The sequence below is a fragment of the Neodiprion pinetum genome, chromosome 4 (assembly GCF_021155775.2).
Source record: "Neodiprion pinetum isolate iyNeoPine1 chromosome 4, iyNeoPine1.2, whole genome shotgun sequence".
Taxonomy (NCBI): Eukaryota; Metazoa; Arthropoda; class Insecta; order Hymenoptera; family Diprionidae; genus Neodiprion; species Neodiprion pinetum.
The window spans coordinates 2,737,317-2,760,894 of record NC_060235.2 but is presented as its reverse complement, the minus strand read 5'-3'; the positions used below and the strand labels follow the sequence as shown (position 1 = coordinate 2,760,894).

Genomic DNA, 23,578 nt, shown 5'->3' with positions numbered 1-23,578 from the left:
AACTACTGTCAGTTTTAAATATTTTCCGGTTTCCGGTCGATTTGCAACGAGTATTGAAACACTGGAAGAATCGATAACAAATCCTGGAATGGAAGCCAGTCACAAATATCTTATTTACCTTCATAATAATCAATCGCCGCAAATTTTTGCAACGTCCAGAAAATATCTCTGGTGTTTCAGGTGAGCTGAATTAATACAGTATTAGTCTAATAAGCCTTTGCACTTCTCTAACAGACGTCATGTTTGTTAATAATCGAATGTATAATGCAATTATATTTAACGGAGGAAAATTAACCTCGATCATTCCAATAAGAAGGTGAAAGAGAATCCCCTGTTTTCCTCACAAATTTGTAATATTTCAAAGATATCTGTACCGTTCAACTTCGATTTATTACCGTAGTTACAGATGATCAATGTTGGAAGGATGGTATTGCCGGTCCATCGCAAACAACAACGCAGATGCAGAGGATGACGACGAAGAGAGTCCAGAGGAAGAGGCTCCGAATTACAAGGCACAGTACAGAAGCCTAAAACGTAAACTGAAGTTTCTCATTTACGTAAGTGAATGATTGGCTACTGATATCCAAAATATAAATTTAATATCGTGATTGACTAATTGATTGGTTTATTATTAGGAAAATGAATGTTTTCAAGAAGCTCTGAGATCGACGCAAAGGAAATTACTAAAAGTGAACAGAGACAAGAGTTTTCTACTCGATCGATTACTACAGTATGAAAAAGTTGACGCTTCTTTTACCGAAAGTGATGAAACTGAATCATCCGATGACGAAGTCTCTAGACTTGATACTTCCAAAAGGTGTCCTGAAATTTTCCATCCTTACTTATCACTTATGGCGGTTGAACAAAAAAAATTATTTGTGATTGAATTTTAGAAAAAAAATTGAGGCAAACGTTAACAACCATTCGGTTCATCATCAATCAGCACCCATGAAACCTCTCAGTACTAGTAAAAAGAAGAAACCAGTTCCCAAACCACCCAAGGCACAGAATACACCTGCAGTAAGTATTTTTCTTCTTTCAAAGGTGTCTATTTTTCGTCACTCAATGTGAGTCTCTTAGGTCCACTGAAATAATAAAATAATTAATAACAGTATTAAAAGAAAACCTATATGTGTACATTTTTATTGATGGATCATAAGCAGTATTCTTGTTAAAATTCAACATTTTTTCTTCCATGTGAAGGTGCATTCATCCAATAATATGCTACCCATATCTTTGATGTCCGACGGTCATATGACACCAGAAGAAGTAGAACGGCACTTAGAATCACGCCAGACATACCTCGAACTTGTTCCAGAAAAGGCACCGCCCACAGTACCCACAGAAATGTTCAGCAATGATCCTTCACTGGACAGGTGAAACTTGTTTTACTTTATACCAGAATATATACATCCACACGACACTACTTCATTTAATAAATTCTAATCCCTTGCATAAATGATCTTAATTTAATAACATGAAGTATAATTAGATGACATTTTCTTGATGGTTAGTTATATTTATTTTAATTAATATGTGAGTTAATAATTATAAAATATATAAGAACTTTTATAGATTAAATATTATTATTAGTTAACTTGACTTGTGTAAAATTAAAACTTTTAAAAAAAATTTTCCTTGTATTAAAAATCTCTTCTAAAATACTTTTATCTTGACCGAACTTGAATTTAAGGCTGTAGTTACAATCAAGTCATTCCAATTCGATGCAGAGTAGTAATTACTGGTAGTTGTATCGTTTTTCAGTGAGTCCAATGAAGTCGGAGAACTGGAGACATCGCCAAGCAATATGGGTGAAGATTGCCTCAGTGTGGACATGACAGCTGAGTGATCTACAGTCACTTATAGTTTAATAATAAATTATAAATTGCACATTCAATTCATACAGTTATCTTTATTTTATTCGAATAATTTAATTGTATCCATTATAATATAAATGAAATGAATCTTTTTACATAAGAACGGAACTTGTTATTCGTACTCATTGAATGATTTTCTCACACCTTTCAATAATTTCCTCCAGATAATTTCCGGCAACAGCCATAGAGAAGTATCAAAGCAATTAAAGAAACGACTCAGTGCTGAATGAAATGTTAAACGAATTTTACGATGATAAATGACTTAGTCAGGCGCGTTTTGCCATAAAAAAAGGAGAGAAAAAGTGGAAAACGAAAAACTTAGCTGGCTGGTCCCATTGCAGCTGCGTTTGTTGAATTTGATTGAATTGCTATCTACAACATTGTATTTTTCATACAATAATAACTACAACAGCAATACAGGGAAACCTTGGGTAATCATTGTAAGTCAGGCGCATATTCTTGCACATTGAAATTCAAGTCAGTAGATCACTTTATATCAAATTATTTTTTTAATACATCGGTATACGTTTATACAAGAGTAATCCAACGGCGTCGTTACAGTGACGTTAATTTCAAACAAATACTTTGACTTTATACACGCATAACTGTTTACGCAACTATCATGACAGAAAAATGAAGAAAATTTTTACTTGATAGGAAAATATAAAAAATATGATACTCACGATAACTGTGAAAATAATAGCAACAGTAGTATCATTAATAGTAACAATAACGATTGCTGTAATCCTTCCACTAACTGTGATTAACGTCAATTATGTATCTTGTATTTAACAACTTGTACACAATATCGAGACCAGTATTGGTATGCTTAAAGTCGACAAAATAGTAGGTAATTCGGATTCTTATAGCTCTGTACATGATGAATCAGAAATACATTGAATCATACAAAGAATCACAGGGACAATGAAGATATAACTATTATATAAGTTTGAAGTTTATATTACAAATTGTTTCCTGCCCCGCAAGATGAGTCTCCTATCTGCTAGTCACATAAACTGTCGGTCAAACTATGAAACTAAACCAAATTCCGGAGCCGCAATTGTTAATTAATGGTTTGGCATTTTCTTTGTCAAGAAGAATCTCTGGCAAAACAAATTGTTCAAGATTTGAACGGACATGTTGCTAAATTAATACAAGGGTCGTAACAAATAGAAAAAAATTAAAAAGTCTTGTATTTATTATTTGTGTATAAATATTTTTAAATATGTATATTAAAAACTTACTACACATTTCACGATTATTTTACACATATGAATTTGTTATTCTAATTTTTATCATGACTTGAGTTGATTAAGTAACTTTGTTAATGGACAGGGAGAGGTGTTATTTGAAGGGTTTTCAGAATTGTGATCGCTAAGGTTCATTTCGCCATGATAACCACAACGTGATAAACACCTAAATAAAAATATCCATCTTTTGTGTGGTTCTTACTTTCAAGCCACGATAACACTGTATAAAAGTGTAAACCGGTCTCAACAAATACTAAAAATAGATTAATTCGAATCAATAGCAACAAATACTAATAAGAGCAGATGCTTTGCAGAATTGGAAACTGGATTACGAAAACTCTAGTCATCTTCTGCCGTCTTAAAGTTACTTGAAATGACATCCGCTATCAACGTTCGCTTTACACTACAATAGTTGGACGAGTTTTGTGTGATTACTGCAATACGAAAGAAAGTTTTTTCTTCTTTGCGCATAAAGTATTCGAATTTTACGTAGTACGATAAGTCTCGAGCCAACAACGGTATGAAGTTGTTACTTTTGTTGTATCGTATGATAGGTATTGTTCCGAATATAAGTCGAGGTTTTTTTTGTTGATAACATGACCCCCAAAAAAACGACCTCAATTCATATGCGGGGTCTACTTATATTCGGAATTTTTAGAAAATTTCCTTTACAAACTGAAATTGTTTTTTAAAAACAGTTCAATCATAAAATTAGACCAATGAAATTCACGCTGCGAAATTTTAATCCACCTAAGTTCCATTGATAAATATACCTACTTAAAAAAAAATTGCAATTTATAAATTAATATGTAAATATAATCTTGTGATATCAATTTTGTCATAAAAGGTGACTTATGTTCAGTACCTAAAAAAAAGGCCTGAAATGGAAACTGAGGACTAGGGGTCTTACTCAAATCTTGCACTTATGTCCAGGATCGACGTATCTTCGGAACAATACGTTATGTAATATGCTGCTGTTACAAGACATAGGGTGTAACGAAAATTTTGAAGAGACGTTTCCTACTTCCAATATTTAACAGTATCCGCGAATAGCATGAATATACAGCCAGATTTTCTGGAACTACTCTAGGTTTCTGTCAATATTTGTCTTGTGTAGATCTCCAATCCTCGAGGATATGATCGTTGTGAATTCAATAAAATCATGAACCGTGATGTGAATATCCTGGATGACTTTGGGGGAAATACGATATGAAAGCTGTACCGTAGTACCACATCGCGTAAATCATTACATACCAACTGGGACACAGATTGATAGATAATTCAAACAGATATTTCATAACCCGTATAAGTCCCCGTGTATTTCGAGTCAACGAAACGTAATATGGCTAGTGGTTTGTTACTGGCCTCCACCCAACCGTACGATGGAATGGAGATTGAAGCTGTGGGTTATACCGATATTTCATAGTTCATATCGTAAACACTTGCACGATCAGGCGTAGGGGTCGTAGGCCTCTGAGATCTTGAATCACTAGGCGCAGCTACCATTTCCATAGAATCCGTCATTTCCAGAGCCCTTACGAACGACATTGGCCTGCGACGTCCGTCGCCCGATGTCGGAGTTGTCGGCGTGGCCATAGTTTTTCTTTTCACTTGAGGAGACTGGTGGGGCTGATGAGGTGGGAAGACTGGAACACCGCCACGCATTGCAGGGTGATAAACTGCTCTAGGAGCATTGGTATATGGTTGCTGTGTAGGACTAGTGGGATTTGAACGATAGTAATCGTAAGGTGGGGGAGGTCGTTGCGAGGGAGATTGATGAACTGGAATACCAGCTGGAACTGGATAGCTGCCTGGCGAGGTATCCTTCCACATGTAAACACCTCGCTGCGGAGAGCTGGCTAACTCTCGGATATTGTCAACAGTATTTGTTGTCCTGGCATAAGGGAGATCATTTCCCTGGCGTACTAATTCACCTTCAGAAAGAAAACGTCTTTGGGGACTGTAGTTAGTTGCTGCCCCTGTGCCATTGTTACCCTGGGGGCCATGGAAGGTTTGTTGTATGTCGTAGTACGTAGGAGCTTCGGTTACACCGATGAAATCTGGTCGGCGTACCTGCGTCGGTGTTCCAGGATTGGATCTGTAACACAGACATTCCATTCACCTATTTAGTCTTGATCATTGAGCGTCAACTAGCGTTACCATGTATGTAACATAGCAATGTACAGTGAACCAACGGGTATGCGAGTGCTGAGCATTGCAGCCACACAAATACGGCTCTGGCGAGACATACAGGAGCAGCGCGTCATTCCTGTTCAAAAAATTTAAGGCAACTAGTGAAGTAAATGAAAATACATAGCAATACCTAAGTGTGTACAAGAAAGCAGAATTTTTAAACTACAGTAGGTCCTCATAGGATCAAGTTCGTGTTTACCTGCCATAGGTCGCAACATGTCGCCAGAACAGCTCCTTGGAGTTACCACCCCCTGCGGTGGGACACAAACTTATCTATATACCATATACCTGTACCTTTCGTACATGCAGACTAACGCACTAGAATATTTTCGTTTCTCATAATACGCCGTTATAATACCGTTTGTATAACTTTAAAATCCAACCTGTATGACGTGATAGCTACGCGTGCACTGGTCGTGAAAAATTTGTATTTTTGTTTGCCATTTGAAGAACGAAAAATTTCAATTTAAAAACGTAAAAATTCCATAGATCGTAATATAGGTGATTCAATGAAGACACAATCCTTTCGACAAGAAACTTTTAAGCTACTGCACGAAAGAAGAACGAATTGTTTCAGAAACTGAATATCATCGTCGGTTCATTTTTCAATTGGTTCCATCATTGCACGAAGCAAAGCGTGAAACAGCTATCACGATCGCCGTAGATAATTATTTGTATACACAAAAAGCTGTGAAAAGACGTATGTGTAGACACAAAGATAGTTTTAGTTAAAGAAATTTTCTTGCACATTCAAGATGGAACTGTGTGAATAACAACTGTGAAATAAACAGAAATTAAGTAGCAATAAACATATTGCCATTACTTGTATTAGGCATTTTGTTCTTGAAGGAAAATAACATTCGTGTGGTAAATATATTCATGTATGTCGATAAAAACATACCTGCGAATGGGGCTGGAAATAGCAAGCGGTGTTGGTACCCCGATAGCTTTGATGCGTTGTTGCATGGTAGGACTAGCCCCAACTTGTCCTTGACCACGTTGAGGTCCTTGGGCTGGAGAACCGCCACCTGCCTCTGGTGACAGAGGATCAGGAGTATGACTTCGGGATCCATCCATGCCTCTGGAATACCAAATGAGTTTTCAATTACCATCGAAGGTTTTGTTCAACGAAATATACCGACAACATGAAGGAACATAAGAAAGCTTTGTATCACACGGACGGTGTCATTATTCACATCATAACTTATTTCGCATGAATTCAAACGTAGAATCAGTAGGACAAATATCAAACCTTGGCCTCGGGTGTGGACTGCCTCTAGGGTAATGCATTGGATGACGATGTTGCGACGATGGCGGGTGCCTTGGAGAATCACTACCTTCTACAGGTGGTAGAAAGAAGTTGCTTTTAGACCCATGTCGCTGTAATGGTGGTGTTGGTTCACAATCAGCTGATTGCGAAGCTGTCGGCTCCATATCTGTGTCCGACCCATCTCGACCAGGAGACAACTGCAGTTGGAAAATAATGTTGCATCACTGATTTACTAGAATTAGTCAGAACCAGTATTTGTGCGTAATCTAATATCTTCTAGAAAACGAACTAAAGACTGCTGTGAGTATCATAAAATTTTCACCGACTATGCAAACGAATTGAATATTAACTTAAAAAATGATAAATTGGAGAAATGTAATAAGCTAAATTTTAAAGATGAATAGAATTCTTCATTCCATTAGAAAATCAGCATGCTTGAACAGTCATATTTGTGCACTAAATTTTATAATAGACCCTTGAATAATGAAACGTGCTAAATTTCTGACTCATTTGATGATCCTTTAGGTATAGGGTTGTTTTAGACTGAACAGGACTTCAGTCATAATAGAAACCGATAAGTTCGAAATACGAACAAATACAGGTCGTGATTATCCTAATGAGAATTAAAATTTGTTTGGAAGGAGACAAGGAGGTACTTTACGTGAAAATACGCATTGTGGTTAAACATGGTTGTATGATGGAAAGGTGGATTGATACGGGAGGTGAACGGGAGTCTAGCATATGTGCCTTGGTCTGTTTCTATCATAGTCCTCAGATGTTGGAGTTTCCTGTGAAGTAGTACTCAGACTCTAAAGAATAATAATTATGCAATAAGTGGTAGTCAGTATTTCAGTAATCACATAAGTAAATCGATTGTGAATTATTGCTATGAAAGTCTCTAGCAGTACAATTTGCAATGTAGAATATAAGTTAAAGATAAAAATTGATTTATTTTTACAGGTAAGCAAAGATACCTATTTTAGAAGTAGAGGCTCTACATGATAATCTTTAGAAAATCCGAATGAAAAATTCTTCCATCAAAATTCATCCCCGACGAAATTAAGTGTAGCATATAATTAACTACTATCCATCTAGAGCACACGAGCAACGTCAAATATTAGACTAAGGCTGAAGGTCGAAGAGAGATAAGTACAAAAAAAAAAGCAGATCATGCTGATAAAAGTGTGTTTCTTCACGCAATGAAGTTTTCCTACCCTTTTTTCCAGTGTTCAATTATTAGCATATCAGATACTGATAAGAATACATTAAGTAACGAGCAGAGAAGGCAAAATATGATGCGATAAAATATGTAGGTACGTTGAAATTCTACATCAATTAACAATTTATTTTGATTCGTGCATTCAGCTTGAATACCTTGAATTGTTTACTTTCAGATAACCAGTATCAAAGGATGATTACGACTACAGCAGATTTATACTTGAACGCCGCAACTGATACTGTACTCGAGTTTTAATCGTAAAAAGCAATAATCAATCTATGCACGAGGCTATAACACTATTATAATATAAGTACAGAAAGACGATTACCGCAGTTGCGAACCGATTACATGATACCAATCTGAGACCTTTCGTAGAATTTTAGAACAGCGCAATAATTAGGTGAAAATTTACAAACCAGACTGATTATTGAATCATTGATGAAGCATCCAATGTTTACTGAATAACACTGAGAAAATACGGTCTTTAAAACATTGAGATACTGCGCGTAATGACAGCATAGGATTAAGAGAAAAAAGGACTAATGCATCAAGAACCAATCAAGTAAGACCCTCGTGCAGAGATTGAAATTAAATGGTGTTGCACTAGCTCTTACCTTATTGTAAGCATTTGAACTGGCATTTCTAACACCGTTGCTGCTATCCATGTAGGTTTTTACCTGGTTTTCGCTATCTATAGTAGATATCTCTGAGGTGCACGCTCCGCGCCTTTTCCCTGAATATTTTTCAGGTTTTATTAAACTGAAATCATAAAGTAAGACATTGAATATATTTTGCACAGACGTTGGGATTGTTTGCTATCGGGATTGTATACCACATTGGAATTTTGGAATTTATATTTCAATTTTTGGTGCTGGAAAAGTGTAATGCATGATCTACAGTGGATCTCTATTCTCTATCTTACTCTCTCTCTTACCTTGGATATTGTGGACCAAATTGCGTATAACAACAATTATGTAAAAACCCTCGAGAAAATGGATTGTAACCTCCTTTAAACTTTCCAGTCACTTGCTCGTTTGTTGTGCGACCTCTGGACACAAGTACTATGTGAAATCCAGTTAATCCAAATATGGGAATGAAAAGTAGTGTTACCACACCCATTAATACCATACTGTTGTGTAAAGGTAAAGGATGATACGAGCAAGATTGTAGATTCTCATATTTCTAAAATACAGACGTGTTTAAATCTACATCTACATAAATAGTTTAAACAAAACAAGTCAAATATAAATTCTGATTAGAAAAAGGATACGCAACGATCGTGTCTACTTCACCTAGCTTTTCTTTCTTCTCGAGAACAAAGTACAGACAAAGTCCGAATATACTGAGCATATGAAAGCTGAGCGACATTAGAAAAAAGAAAAAGAACCTGTAGTTTCTTCGACCAATACAATTATTTACCCATGGACAGTGATGGTCAAATGTCTGTAATAAATGAATATTTTTCACTGAAATTAGTGAGTTTTCTTTGGCTTTGCTGAAATTTTGCAGAAATGTGAAAATCGGTATTTACCTCTATGCAATGATTGCAAACACTGCAGTGCGAACACCGCGGGGGTCTATAGAATTTGCAAGTGACACACCATTTCATGCGCACGGTTATTCCATTTATTTCAACATTTTTGTAAAGTGGAGCTCGAAAATCATCTTCTCTGTCTTCGTCTGGAGGTGCTGAAGTTTAAAATTCATGTACAGCTGTTATAAATGAACTATTGTTGAAAGTGCAGCGGTGAGATTGTCGTTGATGTCAATGAATCGCATATCTACAATATGTCCTCCGTGTTTCGCACATACCTTTTGGTATAACACCAGGGTCCATGAAGGTAGCCAGTGTAAAGTTTGCCAAAACAAAGAATGTAATGACTCCTTGGAGCGCGGGTACCCATATATAATTGGATATGTAATACCGGCATCTGAAAATATTGTTCAACTGTTACATAGCTGGGGTTACATTACGATGAAAGACTGATAACGAGATTTCTCTTATCAATTAAGCAGATATGCATATACGAGTGATTGTAAATCGAAGAAAGATGTGAGATAAATATTTTCTCAACATAAGATCTTATCAGCTAATTATGTGACACATAATGAATGTATATTTATGAGTAAAGTCATGTGGTTAGTACGGTGAAAGTGAAAATATAAAAATCATAGGAGTTGATGACGACACGATGACTCAATTACTGAGAAAATGTAGAAAGCTGTTAATCAAGACTGCAGGATAAATTCTTTCATCACCTCCTAGGTTAGCTGAGCTGAATTTAAAAGAAATGAAGTGGAGGAAGTTTCAACATTTCTGGTATACCTTAAAGTCGATATCCAGGTAGAATTTAACATTGAAAGACGACTTACGGGAAGTAGAAGAAGAGTGTGGTAGTGCTAAGTAGAAGCGTCCACGCGAACGTTGCTGGCAGGTATCTTGTTTTCACATCGCATTTCGGCATTCTGTAGGCTCCTTTTCGAGATCCACAAACGATCAACAATTCCAAATTATTAATGGGGAAGATTTCTGCTACAAGAAAACATGGCCGCATATACCGATACAAGTTAATTGCGATCCGAACAAACTTGCAGCCCGAACTTCCATCGTCACTATTTCCTATTATGATGGCTGAAACCTTGTCGTTCACATCCTCTACCACTTGTGTTATTTTAATAAAAACATTCCTAATATAATTAATATTCAATCGCTCCCCCGTTCACGATCCATGGAGGTAAAAGGCATGAACACACACACCGCTCTGGTGACATATGCCGTAGGTGGCCGCGGGGACGTAAATTTGTGTGAAACGAAACCGAATGAAGTAACTTGACAATCGTTGGCTCTGACGTGTTAGGACTGCCAACCTGGTTTAGATTCCGTAATGAATTTTGTCGGCACAGCGATAGATTAGATTCCTGTATTACCATCGATAGACAGCTCGTTCTTCAGTCAACGCCTCTTTACGTAAATCTAGATTCATGTTTGCGTAATTGTAAACCAGGTCCTCATCTAACGCAACGCAAAGTGTGTTACGACATTAATTGGAATTATAATATTGATATCGCACACATTTTTTTAAAAATACGGATGAAAATGGTCGAGAACGTTGTCATTTTAAACAATGAGGACTTCGATTCTAATGGTAAGAAAAACCGATTTGAATTTTAAACAAAGCACACAATTTTTGAAACGTTCTAACTTCTCGCCGAACGTTTTGTAAGCGTTGCAAAAAGCGGTTCGTCCAGATTTTAAAATACGCAATTATTCTATCGATCATTTTCCGACCACGTTTCTTTAACTTGATAAAGATAAACATGTTGAGCAAAAATTAAGAACAATCTTTTTCATCTTTGATGATTTTTCCCCTAATCTACAAAGAATCCGTAGTAATCACAGTTAACCGTTGCTCTCAACTTTCAGACAAATTTGTATGGGACAGATCTATGACTTTAGCTTTGATTCAGGAGTACAAACGATTTCAACAGAATTTCAAGGATCCAAGCTTAAAGAAAAAATTGATATGGAAGAACATGGCTGCTTGCCTTCATGCCCGAGGCTACACCAATGTTACGGATGACGCGTGTGACAAGAAATGGCGAAATTTGAAAAAGACTTTTAAGGACATATATACAGGCCAGCGTCGCAAAAATAATGGAAAATGGGCGTATTATGATGTATTAGAAGACGTGTTGGGGAAAGACCCAAAGATATTAAATGCTTTGATCGAGCATACTGTAGTTGATAATTCACCAGCAATACCTAAACACCCCGTTGTCCACAAGTACAAAACTGCAGGTCTGTGGTGATACCTTCGTTCCGTAATATTGATTACTGAGAAGTAGAAATTATGACACTTAAAGATTTGAATGAGGTTCAAATAACTTCAACATAAATTAAAAAATTTTCAGATGGCCAAAATGTACATGTTAAAGTTGTAGACGTAGGAGAAATCACCCACTTGCTAGATGGGCAAGAAGCATGTGAATTAACAGATGCAGTTGAGGATACAGAAGATGAGAATAGCTCGGTAGAGATTGTTTGTGGAGAGTACAGTGGGGATCAGCAGATAGGAATAGAAGTTGATCAAAATCAGCAACAGCCACCACTCTGGTTTGCTTATTTTTTGACAGAGTACAGAGAACGTGAGCAGAGGCATTTAAAATTGCTGCAAAGCATGCACGAGGATATTCTTGCTATGGAAAATAAAAAGGTCACACTGCTGGAAAAACTACTTGATAAGTTCAATTCTTCCACTAATCAGAATGCGCAAAGTAATAATTCACATATCCCAAATGTAAATATTATGTGCGAAGATGGTAGCAATTTATAATTTGATATTCTGTAATAGAAAGTAAGATATGTAAAAACTTTTAGTTATTTAAGATTAAAAACCATTGTACAGTAAGAAAATATTAAAGTGTGTATGTAAGCTCCACAGTGACTATAGATCGTAATTTCGGACGTTTTGTGCAATATAGGTAACTTAGATGAACATTCAATTTTTAGCAATCACTTTGAGAAGCAAAACTATTCACATTTGAATATACCGCACTGTCAATGACTATGTCAATGTGATAAATATGTAGGATTTATATACATACCGTATTGTTCCAAATATAAGACAACCCCTGATTCTGAGAGTATTTCACGGTGTTTTTCTTAGTTACCCGCATATAAGACGTTTACGCATATAAGACGAGGACGATTTTGGCCGATGCTGTTAACGACAAAAAAATTCGGGTTATATTCGGAATAATACGGTATATTTAATATTTATTATTCAATTTTTTATGTTTTGAAAAATCTACAAACAGTTCGAATATATATAACATGTAGAATTTGTATTGCACTTTTAATGCAATCATCCCGTTTGATTGCCAGCTGCTTTTGCTTTGGAGAACCTTTCTAAGTAAATTACAAGTTCGCAATGTTTAGTATATGGGAACATGTCAACCGGCACAGCTTTAATTGGAATCAACGGCTCACCCTGATATTGCTTTGATGTTGGTCGTGCTAGATCTATTAGATTTTTAATCGCAGCTTTTGGATCGCATGAAATGTATACTAATTTATGCAGTCTTTTTGCCTTTCGTAAAGTTATCAAGGCTCGTTGATCTAGAAATATTGAAATCAGAGGTTAAATTAATTTGTTTTTAAAATGAAAGGTTAATGGAAAAATAGAACTGCAAATATACTCACGGAGACCAGCTCGTGGTGGATCAACTATGGCAATGAGATTATGTTTAGTTGCACGTTGAATAACCGGTGACAAAATATCTTCCGCTTTGCCAACGAAAAATTCACAATTTGTTATGCCATTTGTCAAAGTATTTTGTTTAGCGTCTTTTATTGCATCATCTATCATTTCCAAACCCAAGACTTCACCGCAGTACTGTAAATTTTATTCTGTATATGAAAATAAACCTGTAATTTTTACTATACATATAATAGGAATAAACAACTTGTTTTAAATTTTAAATTAATTATTACTGATTATACGAAATACGAAACGAAATTTATGCCAAATGAGGCAAAAGTGAAGCATAAAGATTGCACTGGCAAGTACGAACTTTTGAAAATGAAATGCCAATAGTTCCTGTGCCACAACAAACGTCTAGAACCGTAGTATCCAATGTTGGCTGGGCGAGATCAATGGCTGCTTTATACAGTACCTCGGCCCCCAAGGTATTGATTTGGAAAAAAGCTCTTGGAGATACTCTAAACTTCATGCCTAGTAGTTCTTCTTGTATGTATTCTGTTCCGCTCAAATGATCTAAGATGATACCGCCTTCACCACCCACATCTCTGTGACAGAAAGCAAGCTATAATTGCATGAAACGTGGATTTGGTACCAAATGTTGTACTAAAAATGCAGCAATAACTGCTCTTTTGAGGCATCGAGCGTAAATAATTGACAAACCTTCTTGTAATTGTTTGGAAATAAAGTGAAGTGACATTTGCTTTGGCACCTTCATCGCTGTTAAAAAATTCCCGAATTTCGGCTTTCAGTTGGATTAATTGACCTTGGTTTAGATCTTGAGGATGTATCGTTACAATCAGCATTAATTGGTCTGATCGTGAAGTTCGTGCAGTAACTTGTCTCCAGTAGCCACTGTGATTTACTGGATCAAATACATCCAATTTTGATTTTCTAACAAATCCCTCAAATACCTATTACATTGACAGAAAACCTAATGTATCATACATCTACCTTATGTTATTTAGCTGAGAAATTTACTTTACGATCTTCTAATATTAATTTGAAAATTAGGTAGCCCCGACATGGTTGTTTGTGGCTTACTTTAACAGCATCAATCATTCGTTGAGGAATGTGTTTAAGATCTTCAACAGGACCGACTGCGGTGCATCCTGCTGCGTAACTGGATAATCTGAATCCGATTGTAACAGTGCCACTCATTTCACTTTTTCCTATTAATTCAGTAAATCCAGATAAAAGATTTCTATGATTTTCTGTACAGTGATGCAACTTTCTAGAATCTTTGATGCTTGTGCAGAACTTGATGGATATTGATGCTTCTTACCAATTGTAAACTCACACTTGTTCCTGTAACCATCTATCATATCTGCTCTAAGTATCGGTTGTACGTCGCACAATAATCCTTGGTGTAATCCCTTTTGCGACTCAATCCAATCAGTGAGATCACTGTTTTCCTTACTCATCTGTTGCCCCAATTTTTTCAGCACGGACTTTATCTCATTCTCTTTTAACTTCAGCTATAAAATACGATTTCCCCTTGTTACTTTAAATTCCACTTTTAGAACATAATATCCGTCAAAACTTATATATTATATTGCTAAGTAATGTGTTAGATACGTAGCACTCGTTAATGCAAAATACTTATTAAAATATGGAATAATACAGGTAACTTAGCAGGTCTTCAGGAATAAATGTTCAAATTATGTACACGTGCTCACCTGATCGTCATAAGGCATATCCCACAAAGGTGTAGTACTCATTTTAATTCTCTCAGCTGGTGGAATTGCGTCGGCGTCATCATCTTTTTTTTTCTTCTTGCTTGAATCTTCCTCTCTTTCCATTTTCCGTTTGACAAATGGATCTGGAGCAGGTTTCGCTGACTGCAAATAAGACAAAAAAATTGAATTACGATTTATAGCCTGCTAGACATACCGGCAAGAGGTTGACGTTTTTACCTGGGCTGTGAGCTTGGAGTTTTTCCAAGATAGTCCATTTATGGCAGCGATGGCTTTTTTACGGTCCTCCTCGTTGCGAAAACAGACGTACACCCAACCACTGCCTCGCTTCGGTGGCTTCACTTTACTTAAACGTAACTCCAGCCTTTCAGTTAAGAGCCTCTTGAATTCGCTAATACCGTAATACTTCGGGAGACCGCGTACTTCTATCTTAAATTTTTCCGAAGTAAAGTCAGCTCTGTCCAAATATGCGTAAGGATTTTTCTGGTCTTCGACATATTTCACAGCGACCGTTGATTCACGTGTATTTTCGTTGCTCATATTTACGCCTGTTCTAACCAACAATTTCAATTTATAAAATCAAAATATAATCACAATTTTTAACTTTTATGCTCTGTTATTGACTTAACCTATCACAGGTTATGTTAGCTTGAGCTATGTAAGCTTACTTTCCGTGTCCTACCACCGAACTGCAGCGTCAAACCAAGACCGTGGTTGGGTGAAACCAAGGGCTGCTGTTTCGACCAGATCATGAAGACTACCAGATGCTGCAGGAGCTTCATACGCCATCTTGAATTTATGGGAGAATTTGTTCTTGTCAAACAAGTCGGTTATTTTCAACTTTTCACTAAAAACCGTAATAATTAAACTTACAGAAAATATAATTCTCTACAGTTTTGGTTTCTACCATTTTTCTCCTAGAGTACATATTTTCTTACTTCCGCCCAAGGTAGAGAGGGGTGTAAAAGAAGTCACATTTCGAGTCACGCATTATTGTTTTTTTGCAATCTATTGTGGGTTTGGATCCATAATCACTGTTCTATTTGGACTTCAATGTAAAATATTAGTAACGAATAAGTACAATGTAGTGGGATACATACATTTAGTATGCTATTACGGTAAAGTATACGGCTTATGTTATGCATTTTTATTGTACAATCGCTACAGGCGTGACGTACAGTAATGTATACCTAGCTTTCAACATAGTAATCGTTAAATGTGAAATGAATGACGAATCGATGTTGATCGGTTCATGAGTCGAGGATGGTATGAAGTTATACCAACTACTAAGAGCAGTTTCATCTTCTATCTTCGTTCAAAGTCTTTTATCCCTTTGTTCGAGTTTATATTCAAGTGTTCAATACTCATTAGTATTTCATACTTCTAACAATCACGAGGCATGAAGTAATAAAATTTTTCAATCACAATCATTGCGATGCGTCGCAGCAGTGATGCGCTTTAACATCATTTGTATACCGAATTGGTGTATGCGTAATTCATGAATTATAAATATATTTCGTATCGAATTCATGATGCTTCAAATATGTTGTTTATTGTTCAGTCATCAAATAGTGCACGATGGACTGCGCCAAGACTAGGCTGCACATAACTTGAACTCGCACTCCGTCTTGTTCTGTAAATTAAAATGACAGCCTCAAGTGAACAAAGATTGGGATTGTTAAGAGCCGAACAGAAAGATATCAAAAATAATTATCATTACAATTTAGTTACTTCAAGTATATGATTTTGCTTACTCGGGCAATGGCCTAACTGCTGGACCAGTTGGATTATTTTTTGGTCGTGGATTAACTAATAAACATTTCATAGGATGTCCATCCAGTTGCCGATTGTGATAAGTTTCCACCGCTTTCGTTGCATCTTTTAATGTCTTGTAAATCACCTCAGCTGTGCCTGGGCGCACTAACCTGGACACCAACAATTCTCCGACGTCCTCGAACAGTTCCTTAGTAACAAGAATTTAGCATCTAATGTACATAACTACAGGCGCATTGTACAATAAATATTTGGCTTCCACGTCGTAATTACCAACAAAATAGACGTGAATATTTTAGGTTTACCTTTATATCCTCCTGAGTTACATTGGCCTGGAGATTTGATACAACGATTCGATAACCAGTCGTTACTGACGTCGAATTTGAGCTAGACTTTGGACGAGATAAAATACCCATGGTTCGAGGTTTATTTGGTAATGAATCCAGTCGCGATTTAACACCAACGTCTCTACGACCCCTGATGTCCAGGTATCTGTCATTTATAGTATCTTCAGTCAATATGGTTCTGCAAATATACAAGGACGATTTATGCAGCAGTAATTAAACAGCAAGAGATGAATTAAAACTTTAGTCCAATGAAGCAGTGACGACATACCTTGCTTTTGATCCAAAACTCCAATCGCTCTTTGAAGTAACCATTGGTTTACCCTGAAAGCAGCCAACAATTGTAATATTTAAAACCTCTGCTTTTCCAGAAAATTACGAAATTTATTGAATTTTTATTCCCTCATGAGCTAAATGCTTACGAAATCTAAAGATTTATATTTCTTGTGAAAATGTCACAGAAAATTGTTCAGCCAAACGAAGGAAATTCACAAAGTCTACGTTTGTAAGCAATAGACTTTTGTAATTACCATTGAAGTACGAGCCACAATTTTAAAGTCACGTGGTCTCTGAACCTCAACTGGCCTAGAAGAACCCATCCTTCCAAGACTACTACCAGGCAGCTTCACCCAAGTGTATTCATTGGTCGGGGATAAGTTGAATGAAGGTGGTGGTGGAGGTGGCACAGGCACATATTCATTGTTGACAGTCCGCCTTAGAGGTGTTGAATCCATCATGTAATCTAAGAATGGATGAGATTGAATCATCGGTATTGAGTAAAGGCAGTCAAAATGCATGTGTCATAACACACATTTAAAATTGATTATCAATGTTACTGATACATATTGAAATATTTAGTTAAATTTCATCCACAAGTGTCGTAAGAATTCATATTTTGTCATAACACAATCTAAATCCAAAATCATTATGTAATGCTGGATAGAAAATCTTTGAGAATATACAAACTATATTGCTAGAGGGAATTACATGTTTCGGAATGTTCAGAGACGTAAAATCAGAAAATAGTCTGAAAAAAAAGACATTCTAAAAGCAAATATCAGTGCAAGAAATTGAAAAAATATCTGAATACAAATAAAATTATAGATTATGTCAAGGAGATATTCAATGTGCAATCGAATTGAGGGTATAATATACAAGTCTTCCTAGAATAGAAAATAGATAAAAAGAAAATGAGCACCATCATTGAAGTTCATTTCCATATCATCAGCGTATGAAGTTTCGACCATGGGCGGTGCCCTGTATTCCATAGCTCTAGAACCTGGCGCCAAATAGTTTGTAGCCGGAATCGGGTGCATGGTTTTATTATGAAGCTTATTGGTCGTCAATGTAATTCGACCATTGAGGCCCGTTTGACGAGAAATTCCACTGAGAGGTAAATCGACAGTTTTCAAATGAGTGGCACGTAATTTGTCCAACTTCAACCTGGCATCAGACTGCTTGGCTATTTGAGCTAGTTTATCTCGAGCATCAGTGAGTTTCTCACGATTCTTTTGGATGATTTTGAATCTAGCATCCGCAATGACCGGCCCTCCTCGACCTCTCGAAGATACGTTAGTTCGTAGAGTACCTCGGTTGATGCCTCTTCTCGACCTGTAATATTGGTGAGATATCATAAGCTTGCTGTAATTAATGAGCATCAGATATGATTGTGGCTCGATAGATGTTTTTGAAGGTTATAAGATTCATGGTGAAGTAAGGCTTAAGTAACGAGCTTTACTCACAGAAAAAATTTTGAGATTTCAATAAGAAAATGATAAATTCTCAACTCACCCGCGGCCTTTCATTGCTGAAATTTTGGATTTCTTGATGATGTCATCTAAACTAAGCACATTATCGGCCATGCTTCGACAAACTGTACCCTGGTAACTACAAAAACAATCGAACGATGAACCCTAACTTACACCCCTGATGGATCTATGGGGGAACGCCGTTTTGGATCTGTTTGATGTATCGCAGTAGCTATTGGTGGCCATTGGCCTACGAGTAAGTGACGCGACCACGACGCGAACCTTAGCACGTGTTCCGAAACGCACAACGAATTGCCGTGTACCAGAGTTACCACTTCAGTGCGATTTTATGATACGGCAGGTAATACTGTACAATGCTCTAACAATAAGTAATTAGTTGCAGTCATACATTACTTATGCATTTACCGTCGCGGCACCTCGACAATTAGTTAAAAAAAACCTATTCCATGTCAAAGAGTGTTACTAAATCAGGGGGGCTCACTCTCTCTAAATATCCTTGGTTTGTGGTTGCAGAAATATTTGTTGTCACAGCGACCTGTAGACCACTTTAGGTTAATAACTTTTTTTATGCAATGTGGAAGGATACAGTAATAAGTGCATCAGATAGAATATTTCCAGGTCTCGCTTATCACAATCGAATAAAAGAATTTCATGACATCGGTAATAAACCTTGCGATCTATTCGACGATGTCGGAATGGTCAGCGTCGTTGATGATCGTATTATACGTTACTTTTGCCATTTTACAGGAAACGTGATTAAGTCCAGTTTACCGCTACAAATGGCACTGTATTTCAATACTTGGCTATTTCCGTTTTGGTTTTTCATCAGTTTGAATCTTCTCGATCAAAAAGTAACTACTCTTAACGAATAGCAGCAATATTGCTGATATTTTAACCCCGTTAAAGCCCGGTAAACCCATCACCGGTTAAATATTGATTACCCATAGTTGACTCGTTATCAAGAATGTACGTATTGATATTTTAATCTAATACTTTAAGCTTAACTAACGTTGTGATTTTTTTTCAGTACCATAAACTATCGGACATTTACAAATTTATAACTGTTGGCGTTTTCGTAATTGTTGCCGTTTCGGAATGCATACGACTGTACCTAGGATACCTCGGAAATTTGGCAGAGAAGGTTTAGGCGTTGTATTTGCGTGAACTTGAAAAAACTTCAACGAAATGTTATGGAGAAAATTACCATATTTGCGTGATTTCAGATTCCCGAGTTGGCTTGCTTTTGGCTGATTTCAACACTGATACAATTTCCTCTACAAATGTTTACTCTTGTTGATGGTAGGATGCTGCCAGGTAGAGGAGAACATGTAGTAAACAGCGTTATGTTAGTTTTCCTCCTCACTGAAATAATTACTGGAACAATTGCATTAAGAAATTCGGCCAATCATCATGCAAAAAGATTTTACCTCGCACAACTGTACGAAATTAATGAAAAACTAGAGTAAGACCGATGAAATATCTTTGAACTGTAATGCTTGTATATATGAAATATTAAACTATTCATCACTTAATTATTTCATAACTCAATTATACAATCATTAACCTCGTATAAAACATAAACATACATACATATCTTTCATCTGTACATAGGTATAAAGTAATAAATTTATGACCCACAATTACTCATTACCTAGTTTCATTTGGCACCTATCAGAATTGTGTAAATACACGATTTAATCTGCGGAGCAGCAGCCAGTCACCTATTGGTCACGTTTGCAGTGAATCCAACTGTTGTTGAACACATTTTAAATATTCGTTGTAAAAATATGTTTGTACTAAAATGTAAAAACTGCACATGGAAAAACTTGTAGATCAAGTTTCAAGACCACGTATCATCAGTTTGCTTCTGAGCCTATATTCAGGGCTCGTGATTAAGTTCCGAAATAGATAAATCTTGAAAAGTATTTTCAAATATCTTGATAATAATATGTTATCTACCAAACATGGTTAAATCAAGCTTGGCGTTCACAAAGAAAAAATTAAAGTATTTTTCAAGCTCGCCATGAAATTTACTGAAGTAACTGTTGGTTATACTTTTGCACCATTTTCTAGGTTGTGCTCGATGTAAAAGGTGAGCAGATTTTGCAAATTTTCTTTCAAAATGACCAAAAACACGTCTAGCTCTTGTATTATCAAGTCATCTTTATTCCTCTGCTCATTAGCAAGGGCGTGCAGTAGTTGGGATCGTGTCGGTACCGTCCTTGATAACAGCTACAAAACAAATTGTCAGTTATTAATGGTGCAACAGAAAGTTAATTAATACCACCAAAATTAATGCTCATACATACTCCAAACAGCTGCTGTGCCATCCATCCGTGATATGGTTCCAGGGCTTCTTTGTAAGCTTTTTTCAGAAGTGCAACCAGATCATCGCTAGCTTTTCCAGTTTTGTGATCCTCAATAATCTTTTCAAAGAACACCTGGATCATGTGGAGGCCTCTGTGATGTAGTAAGGATACAAACTTTAGAGAAGAAGCCTGCATGTATTACTTGATACCTGAAATTCTGTAGAATTAATTAATTTGCTACCTTCGCAGCCAGAGGAGAGCATCTGTGGCGATTATAGTTTTCCCTGAAATTTTTTCCAACAAGATCATGTCATGCAACGTCGAGTGTTTCTCTTTGTCAGCCACATACTTTGTGTTCAATTTCTACAAAGATTTCCATTGAATTCAGTGATAATTAGATGTAAGTAAAATATATTCAACGCTTTAACTGCGAAAATCGAGTAAGGGTTCAACTCACGTCAATGTTTCCCTGCATGTCATATTTGACCGGTGCAAAGAGCTTTCCAAATTTATCTGAAATGAGTAAAAAAGGGTTCTCAGTATAACCGCGGTGAGTAGGTACTCACCCGCTGCATAGCTAATCGTAATGTCACGTGCATTCGCACCAATGCCGCCTCGGTGTTTGCATCTAGGTTATGTTCGCGGCGTGATGCTGTGCGAGACGAGACGCGTGTGTGTGTGATACTTAACTTACCGACGATTCGCACAACGCCCTGCGCAGCAGCTAAGAACTCCGCGGTGTTTATTTTCCCGTCGATAACGGGAGGGAATTTAACGAAATTATCGTCGGCTGTGGCGTCAGTGGTGCGTTGTTGAGTCCCGGAGGTCGATGAAGCCATGTTTTTGTGTTACCTCGTCCTATATGAATAGAAATTTATAAACATATATTATATATTTTCAACATTACAAAAGATTCTGTTGTAGCCGTCCACCAAATGCCTTAATCGTATGCGGCGACCGGCTTACATCATCCATTCGCGCGTCTCCGTAATGCATGCAAGATATACAGCCGCGCATCGTGCGAAGCATTATTGCCACATATTCATCTGCGGCAGCTGTTTAAATACCGTATTCAAACAGCCCAATACGATCACTATTATTATAATTATTATTAGAGCTTATTACGGTAAAACGTTGAAAATAAATCGGTATTGCCGTTTTCATATTTAAAGTTCCGCCTTAAATTCAAGATTACCTCCGCGATTGATTGACTTAGAGTTGAAAAAATTCGAAAGATATCAACTTTCCGTAAAGTTTTTTCATCTCGGCCAATAAGTTACCGTGGATTTGAGTTTTAATTCACCGTTGCAAAATGACCCGTGTCACATGTTTGGTGTGCTTAGCAATTCACAGGCTTTCAAATATTCGATATTCCCGCGTTCGCAAATTAGATGAAAATCGTTCCGCTTTATCAAGGTTCGTATTTCCTCTCGCTTATCAATTTATACGTATACTACACGTAGATTAAGGTTTTGCGCAATTATGCTACATGGCAGATATAAATTTAAAATCAAGCGAAGCTTAATGATTAGACCAATCAATAGAGCAGAAAATGAGTGATTCTGTGACACAAATACTATTACGATACCGACTGTGCTATCACACAAAATACAGTACTTAGTTCTGTTATGTTTTCCATTCACAACTATCATTTATCAATTTTTTATAAATATTTAAAAGCAAAAAATCGGTTTTTTCGATTTTCGCTTGTAACTTCAAAACTAACAAAGCAATCTTGATGCTTTGCTTAGACGAATTATCGAGAATCAAAAGACGAAGAAAATAAGCGCTGAAACGACTTGATCGGATTATTATTAACGGGGAAAATCCGGAAAAATCAATGTTTCTTTCAAAAATTAATGACACCACCATTTTTTAAGTCTGATTTCAATTTTTCAAACAGATTTTGATAGTAGAAATATAGTACTAAATAACGTATATTCTCGTTAAAATACTGCAAAATAGGTGAAAAATACTTGTAAACATTACTAAAAACGGACGAACGAGTAGAAACGGTGGGACAAGTGGTGCTAGAACGGCCGACGCGGGGAAGCGGGGATCAAGATTACCTCGTTAGTTTTGAATTTACAAGCAAAAAACAAGAAACAAACAATTTTTTGCTTGTAAATGTTAACCACTGACATGTGTTCACTAAATGGAGAATATTTTTTTATACAAAAAATTAAACACTAAACATTGTTACAATAACGACTTACAATTAAGTAGCAGACCGTTCGCAAAACTGTATATACTAAACGGATGCTGACAGTGGACTAAAAGTGTTGTCGACGAATTGTCACAGTAGATTTTGAGATCTGGTTAGTAGCGACAAGTGACCGGGGTTGTATTCTTATCTTATCTAAGGCACAACTATAGCCAATGAGTAAACATGCTGTGTTGTATGTACTTTAGGTAGACAGCTTGCATTAGTGCTCGGTTCGACCGGACACGGATAACGAATCTACGAAAAATTTATATAATAACTACAACAACAATAATAATAATAATGATATAAGCAAAAGATATCGTATCTGCGATTTTATAATGCACTTTTTTTTACAAAATATAACACACAGAAATTTAATCAAGGAACATTTGAGGCCGTTTTTTTCACAG

General features: G+C 36.5%; 7 protein-coding genes across 11 annotated transcripts; 3 read left to right on the top strand and 4 right to left on the bottom strand.

Moving 5' to 3' along the window:
- The first annotated feature begins 21 nt into the window (after window positions 1-21).
- On the top strand, window positions 22-2,153 carry LOC124217011 (INO80 complex subunit E). Of its 2 annotated transcripts, none has more exons than XM_046622227.1 (6): window positions 22-180; window positions 401-557; window positions 636-817; window positions 894-1,020; window positions 1,204-1,376; window positions 1,765-2,153. In XM_046622227.1, the coding sequence occupies exons 2-6, from the start codon at window positions 414-416 to the stop codon at window positions 1,847-1,849; spliced, it is 711 nt and encodes a 236-aa protein (XP_046478183.1). In that variant the 5' UTR covers window positions 22-180; window positions 401-413; the 3' UTR covers window positions 1,850-2,153. The 2 variants fall into 2 exon arrangements, with proteins under 2 accessions (XP_046478183.1, XP_046478184.1); XM_046622228.2 differs by having other exon boundaries at window positions 52-180; window positions 407-557.
- Window positions 2,154-2,349: 196 nt separating this feature from the next.
- Window positions 2,350-10,827, bottom strand: Zdhhc8 (zinc finger DHHC-type containing 8). Its single transcript, XM_046622201.2, has 9 exons — window positions 10,183-10,827; window positions 9,622-9,740; window positions 9,341-9,498; window positions 9,080-9,252; window positions 8,744-8,938; window positions 8,424-8,568; window positions 6,573-6,787; window positions 6,222-6,401; window positions 2,350-5,225 (listed from the first exon to the last, which is right to left on the bottom strand). The coding sequence occupies exons 1-9, from the start codon at window positions 10,362-10,364 to the stop codon at window positions 4,535-4,537; spliced, it is 2,058 nt and encodes a 685-aa protein (XP_046478157.1). The 5' UTR covers window positions 10,365-10,827; the 3' UTR covers window positions 2,350-4,534.
- On the top strand, window positions 10,743-13,097 carry LOC124217010 (uncharacterized). Its single transcript, XM_046622226.2, has 3 exons — window positions 10,743-10,955; window positions 11,234-11,608; window positions 11,722-13,097. Exons 1-3 carry the CDS (start codon window positions 10,901-10,903, stop codon window positions 12,141-12,143), a joined length of 852 nt encoding a protein of 283 aa, XP_046478182.1. The 5' UTR covers window positions 10,743-10,900; the 3' UTR covers window positions 12,144-13,097.
- LOC124217001 (tRNA (uracil-5-)-methyltransferase homolog A) lies at window positions 12,482-15,774 on the bottom strand. Its single transcript, XM_069135350.1, has 10 exons — window positions 15,641-15,774; window positions 15,436-15,556; window positions 14,987-15,320; window positions 14,750-14,911; window positions 14,356-14,548; window positions 14,115-14,242; window positions 13,734-13,984; window positions 13,384-13,618; window positions 13,013-13,205; window positions 12,482-12,928 (listed from the first exon to the last, which is right to left on the bottom strand). The coding sequence occupies exons 3-10, from the start codon at window positions 15,305-15,307 to the stop codon at window positions 12,675-12,677; spliced, it is 1,737 nt and encodes a 578-aa protein (XP_068991451.1). The 5' UTR covers window positions 15,308-15,320; window positions 15,436-15,556; window positions 15,641-15,774; the 3' UTR covers window positions 12,482-12,674.
- A 125-nt stretch (window positions 15,775-15,899) lies between these two features.
- Window positions 15,900-19,999, bottom strand: LOC124217007 (uncharacterized). The gene is made up of 8 exons (XM_046622222.2): window positions 19,858-19,999; window positions 18,676-18,771; window positions 18,083-18,495; window positions 17,415-17,626; window positions 17,156-17,208; window positions 16,846-17,065; window positions 16,522-16,730; window positions 15,900-16,400 (listed from the first exon to the last, which is right to left on the bottom strand). Exons 2-8 carry the CDS (start codon window positions 18,744-18,746, stop codon window positions 16,325-16,327), a joined length of 1,254 nt encoding a protein of 417 aa, XP_046478178.1. The 5' UTR covers window positions 18,747-18,771; window positions 19,858-19,999; the 3' UTR covers window positions 15,900-16,324.
- Window positions 19,000-20,185, top strand: LOC124217012 (transmembrane protein 17B). The gene is made up of 4 exons (XM_046622231.1): window positions 19,000-19,313; window positions 19,401-19,504; window positions 19,681-19,794; window positions 19,877-20,185. The coding sequence occupies exons 1-4, from the start codon at window positions 19,226-19,228 to the stop codon at window positions 20,117-20,119; spliced, it is 549 nt and encodes a 182-aa protein (XP_046478187.1). The 5' UTR covers window positions 19,000-19,225; the 3' UTR covers window positions 20,120-20,185.
- A 10-nt stretch (window positions 20,186-20,195) lies between these two features.
- Window positions 20,196-23,326, bottom strand: LOC124217002 (glycolipid transfer protein). 4 transcript variants are annotated; one of them, XM_046622209.2, is made up of 6 exons: window positions 22,158-22,527; window positions 21,657-21,820; window positions 21,420-21,475; window positions 21,204-21,325; window positions 20,963-21,113; window positions 20,196-20,885 (listed from the first exon to the last, which is right to left on the bottom strand). In XM_046622209.2, the coding sequence occupies exons 2-6, from the start codon at window positions 21,799-21,801 to the stop codon at window positions 20,703-20,705; spliced, it is 657 nt and encodes a 218-aa protein (XP_046478165.1). In that variant the 5' UTR covers window positions 21,802-21,820; window positions 22,158-22,527; the 3' UTR covers window positions 20,196-20,702. The 4 variants fall into 4 exon arrangements, with proteins under 4 accessions (XP_046478165.1, XP_046478166.1, XP_068991452.1 ...); XM_046622210.2 differs by lacking the exon at window positions 22,158-22,527 and adding an exon at window positions 21,929-21,947; XM_046622207.2 differs by lacking the exon at window positions 22,158-22,527 and adding an exon at window positions 23,179-23,326 and having other exon boundaries at window positions 20,198-20,885.
- Between the last annotated feature and the right edge of the window lie 252 nt (window positions 23,327-23,578).

Bases quoted from the DNA above. Each gene is read 5' to 3' on its own strand.
- LOC124217001 (XM_069135350.1), bottom strand. From the start codon at position 15,307: ATGAGCAACGAAAATACACGTGAATCAACGGTCGCTGTGAAATATGTC. The intron at 14,912-14,986 runs GTAAAAACGTCA...TCTTATTTGCAG, and splicing joins ACTCCAAGCTCACAGCCCAG to TCAGCGAAACCTGCTCCAGA. The intron at 13,985-14,114 runs GTAAGCCACAAA...TCAATGTAATAG, and splicing joins GAATGATTGATGCTGTTAAA to GTATTTGAGGGATTTGTTAG.
- LOC124217012 (XM_046622231.1), top strand. From the start codon at position 19,226: ATGTGGAAGGATACAGTAATAAGTGCATCAGATAGAATATTTCCAGGT. The intron at 19,314-19,400 runs GTAATAAACCTT...GCCATTTTACAG, and splicing joins AAAAGAATTTCATGACATCG to GAAACGTGATTAAGTCCAGT. The intron at 19,505-19,680 runs GTAACTACTCTT...ATTTTTTTTCAG, and splicing joins TGAATCTTCTCGATCAAAAA to TACCATAAACTATCGGACAT.
- LOC124217002 (XM_046622207.2), bottom strand. From the start codon at position 21,801: ATGGCTTCATCGACCTCCGGGACTCAACAACGCACCACTGACGCCACA. The intron at 21,114-21,203 runs GTAGCAAATTAA...ACTACATCACAG, and splicing joins GCTCTCCTCTGGCTGCGAAG to AGGCCTCCACATGATCCAGG. The intron at 20,886-20,962 runs GTATGTATGAGC...TTTGTTTTGTAG, and splicing joins TGGCACAGCAGCTGTTTGGA to CTGTTATCAAGGACGGTACC.
- Zdhhc8 (XM_046622201.2), bottom strand. From the start codon at position 10,364: ATGCGGCCATGTTTTCTTGTAGCAGAAATCTTCCCCATTAATAATTTG. The intron at 8,939-9,079 runs GTATCCTTTTTC...TTTACACAACAG, and splicing joins GAAGTAGACACGATCGTTGC to TATGGTATTAATGGGTGTGG. The intron at 6,788-8,423 runs GTAAGAGCTAGT...TTCCAACTGCAG, and splicing joins GTTCAAATGCTTACAATAAG to TTGTCTCCTGGTCGAGATGG.
- LOC124217011 (XM_046622227.1), top strand. From the start codon at position 414: ATGTTGGAAGGATGGTATTGCCGGTCCATCGCAAACAACAACGCAGAT. The intron at 1,021-1,203 runs GTAAGTATTTTT...TTCCATGTGAAG, and splicing joins AGGCACAGAATACACCTGCA to GTGCATTCATCCAATAATAT. The intron at 1,377-1,764 runs GTGAAACTTGTT...ATCGTTTTTCAG, and splicing joins AATGATCCTTCACTGGACAG to TGAGTCCAATGAAGTCGGAG.
- LOC124217010 (XM_046622226.2), top strand. From the start codon at position 10,901: ATGAAAATGGTCGAGAACGTTGTCATTTTAAACAATGAGGACTTCGAT. The intron at 10,956-11,233 runs GTAAGAAAAACC...CTCAACTTTCAG, and splicing joins TGAGGACTTCGATTCTAATG to ACAAATTTGTATGGGACAGA. The intron at 11,609-11,721 runs GTCTGTGGTGAT...AAAAATTTTCAG, and splicing joins CCACAAGTACAAAACTGCAG to ATGGCCAAAATGTACATGTT.
- LOC124217007 (XM_046622222.2), bottom strand. From the start codon at position 18,746: ATGGCCGATAATGTGCTTAGTTTAGATGACATCATCAAGAAATCCAAA. The intron at 17,627-18,082 runs GTGCTCATTTTC...ATCCATTCTTAG, and splicing joins GGAAATGAACTTCAATGATG to ATTACATGATGGATTCAACA. The intron at 17,209-17,414 runs GTAATTACAAAA...GGCTGCTTTCAG, and splicing joins TTGTGGCTCGTACTTCAATG to GGTAAACCAATGGTTACTTC.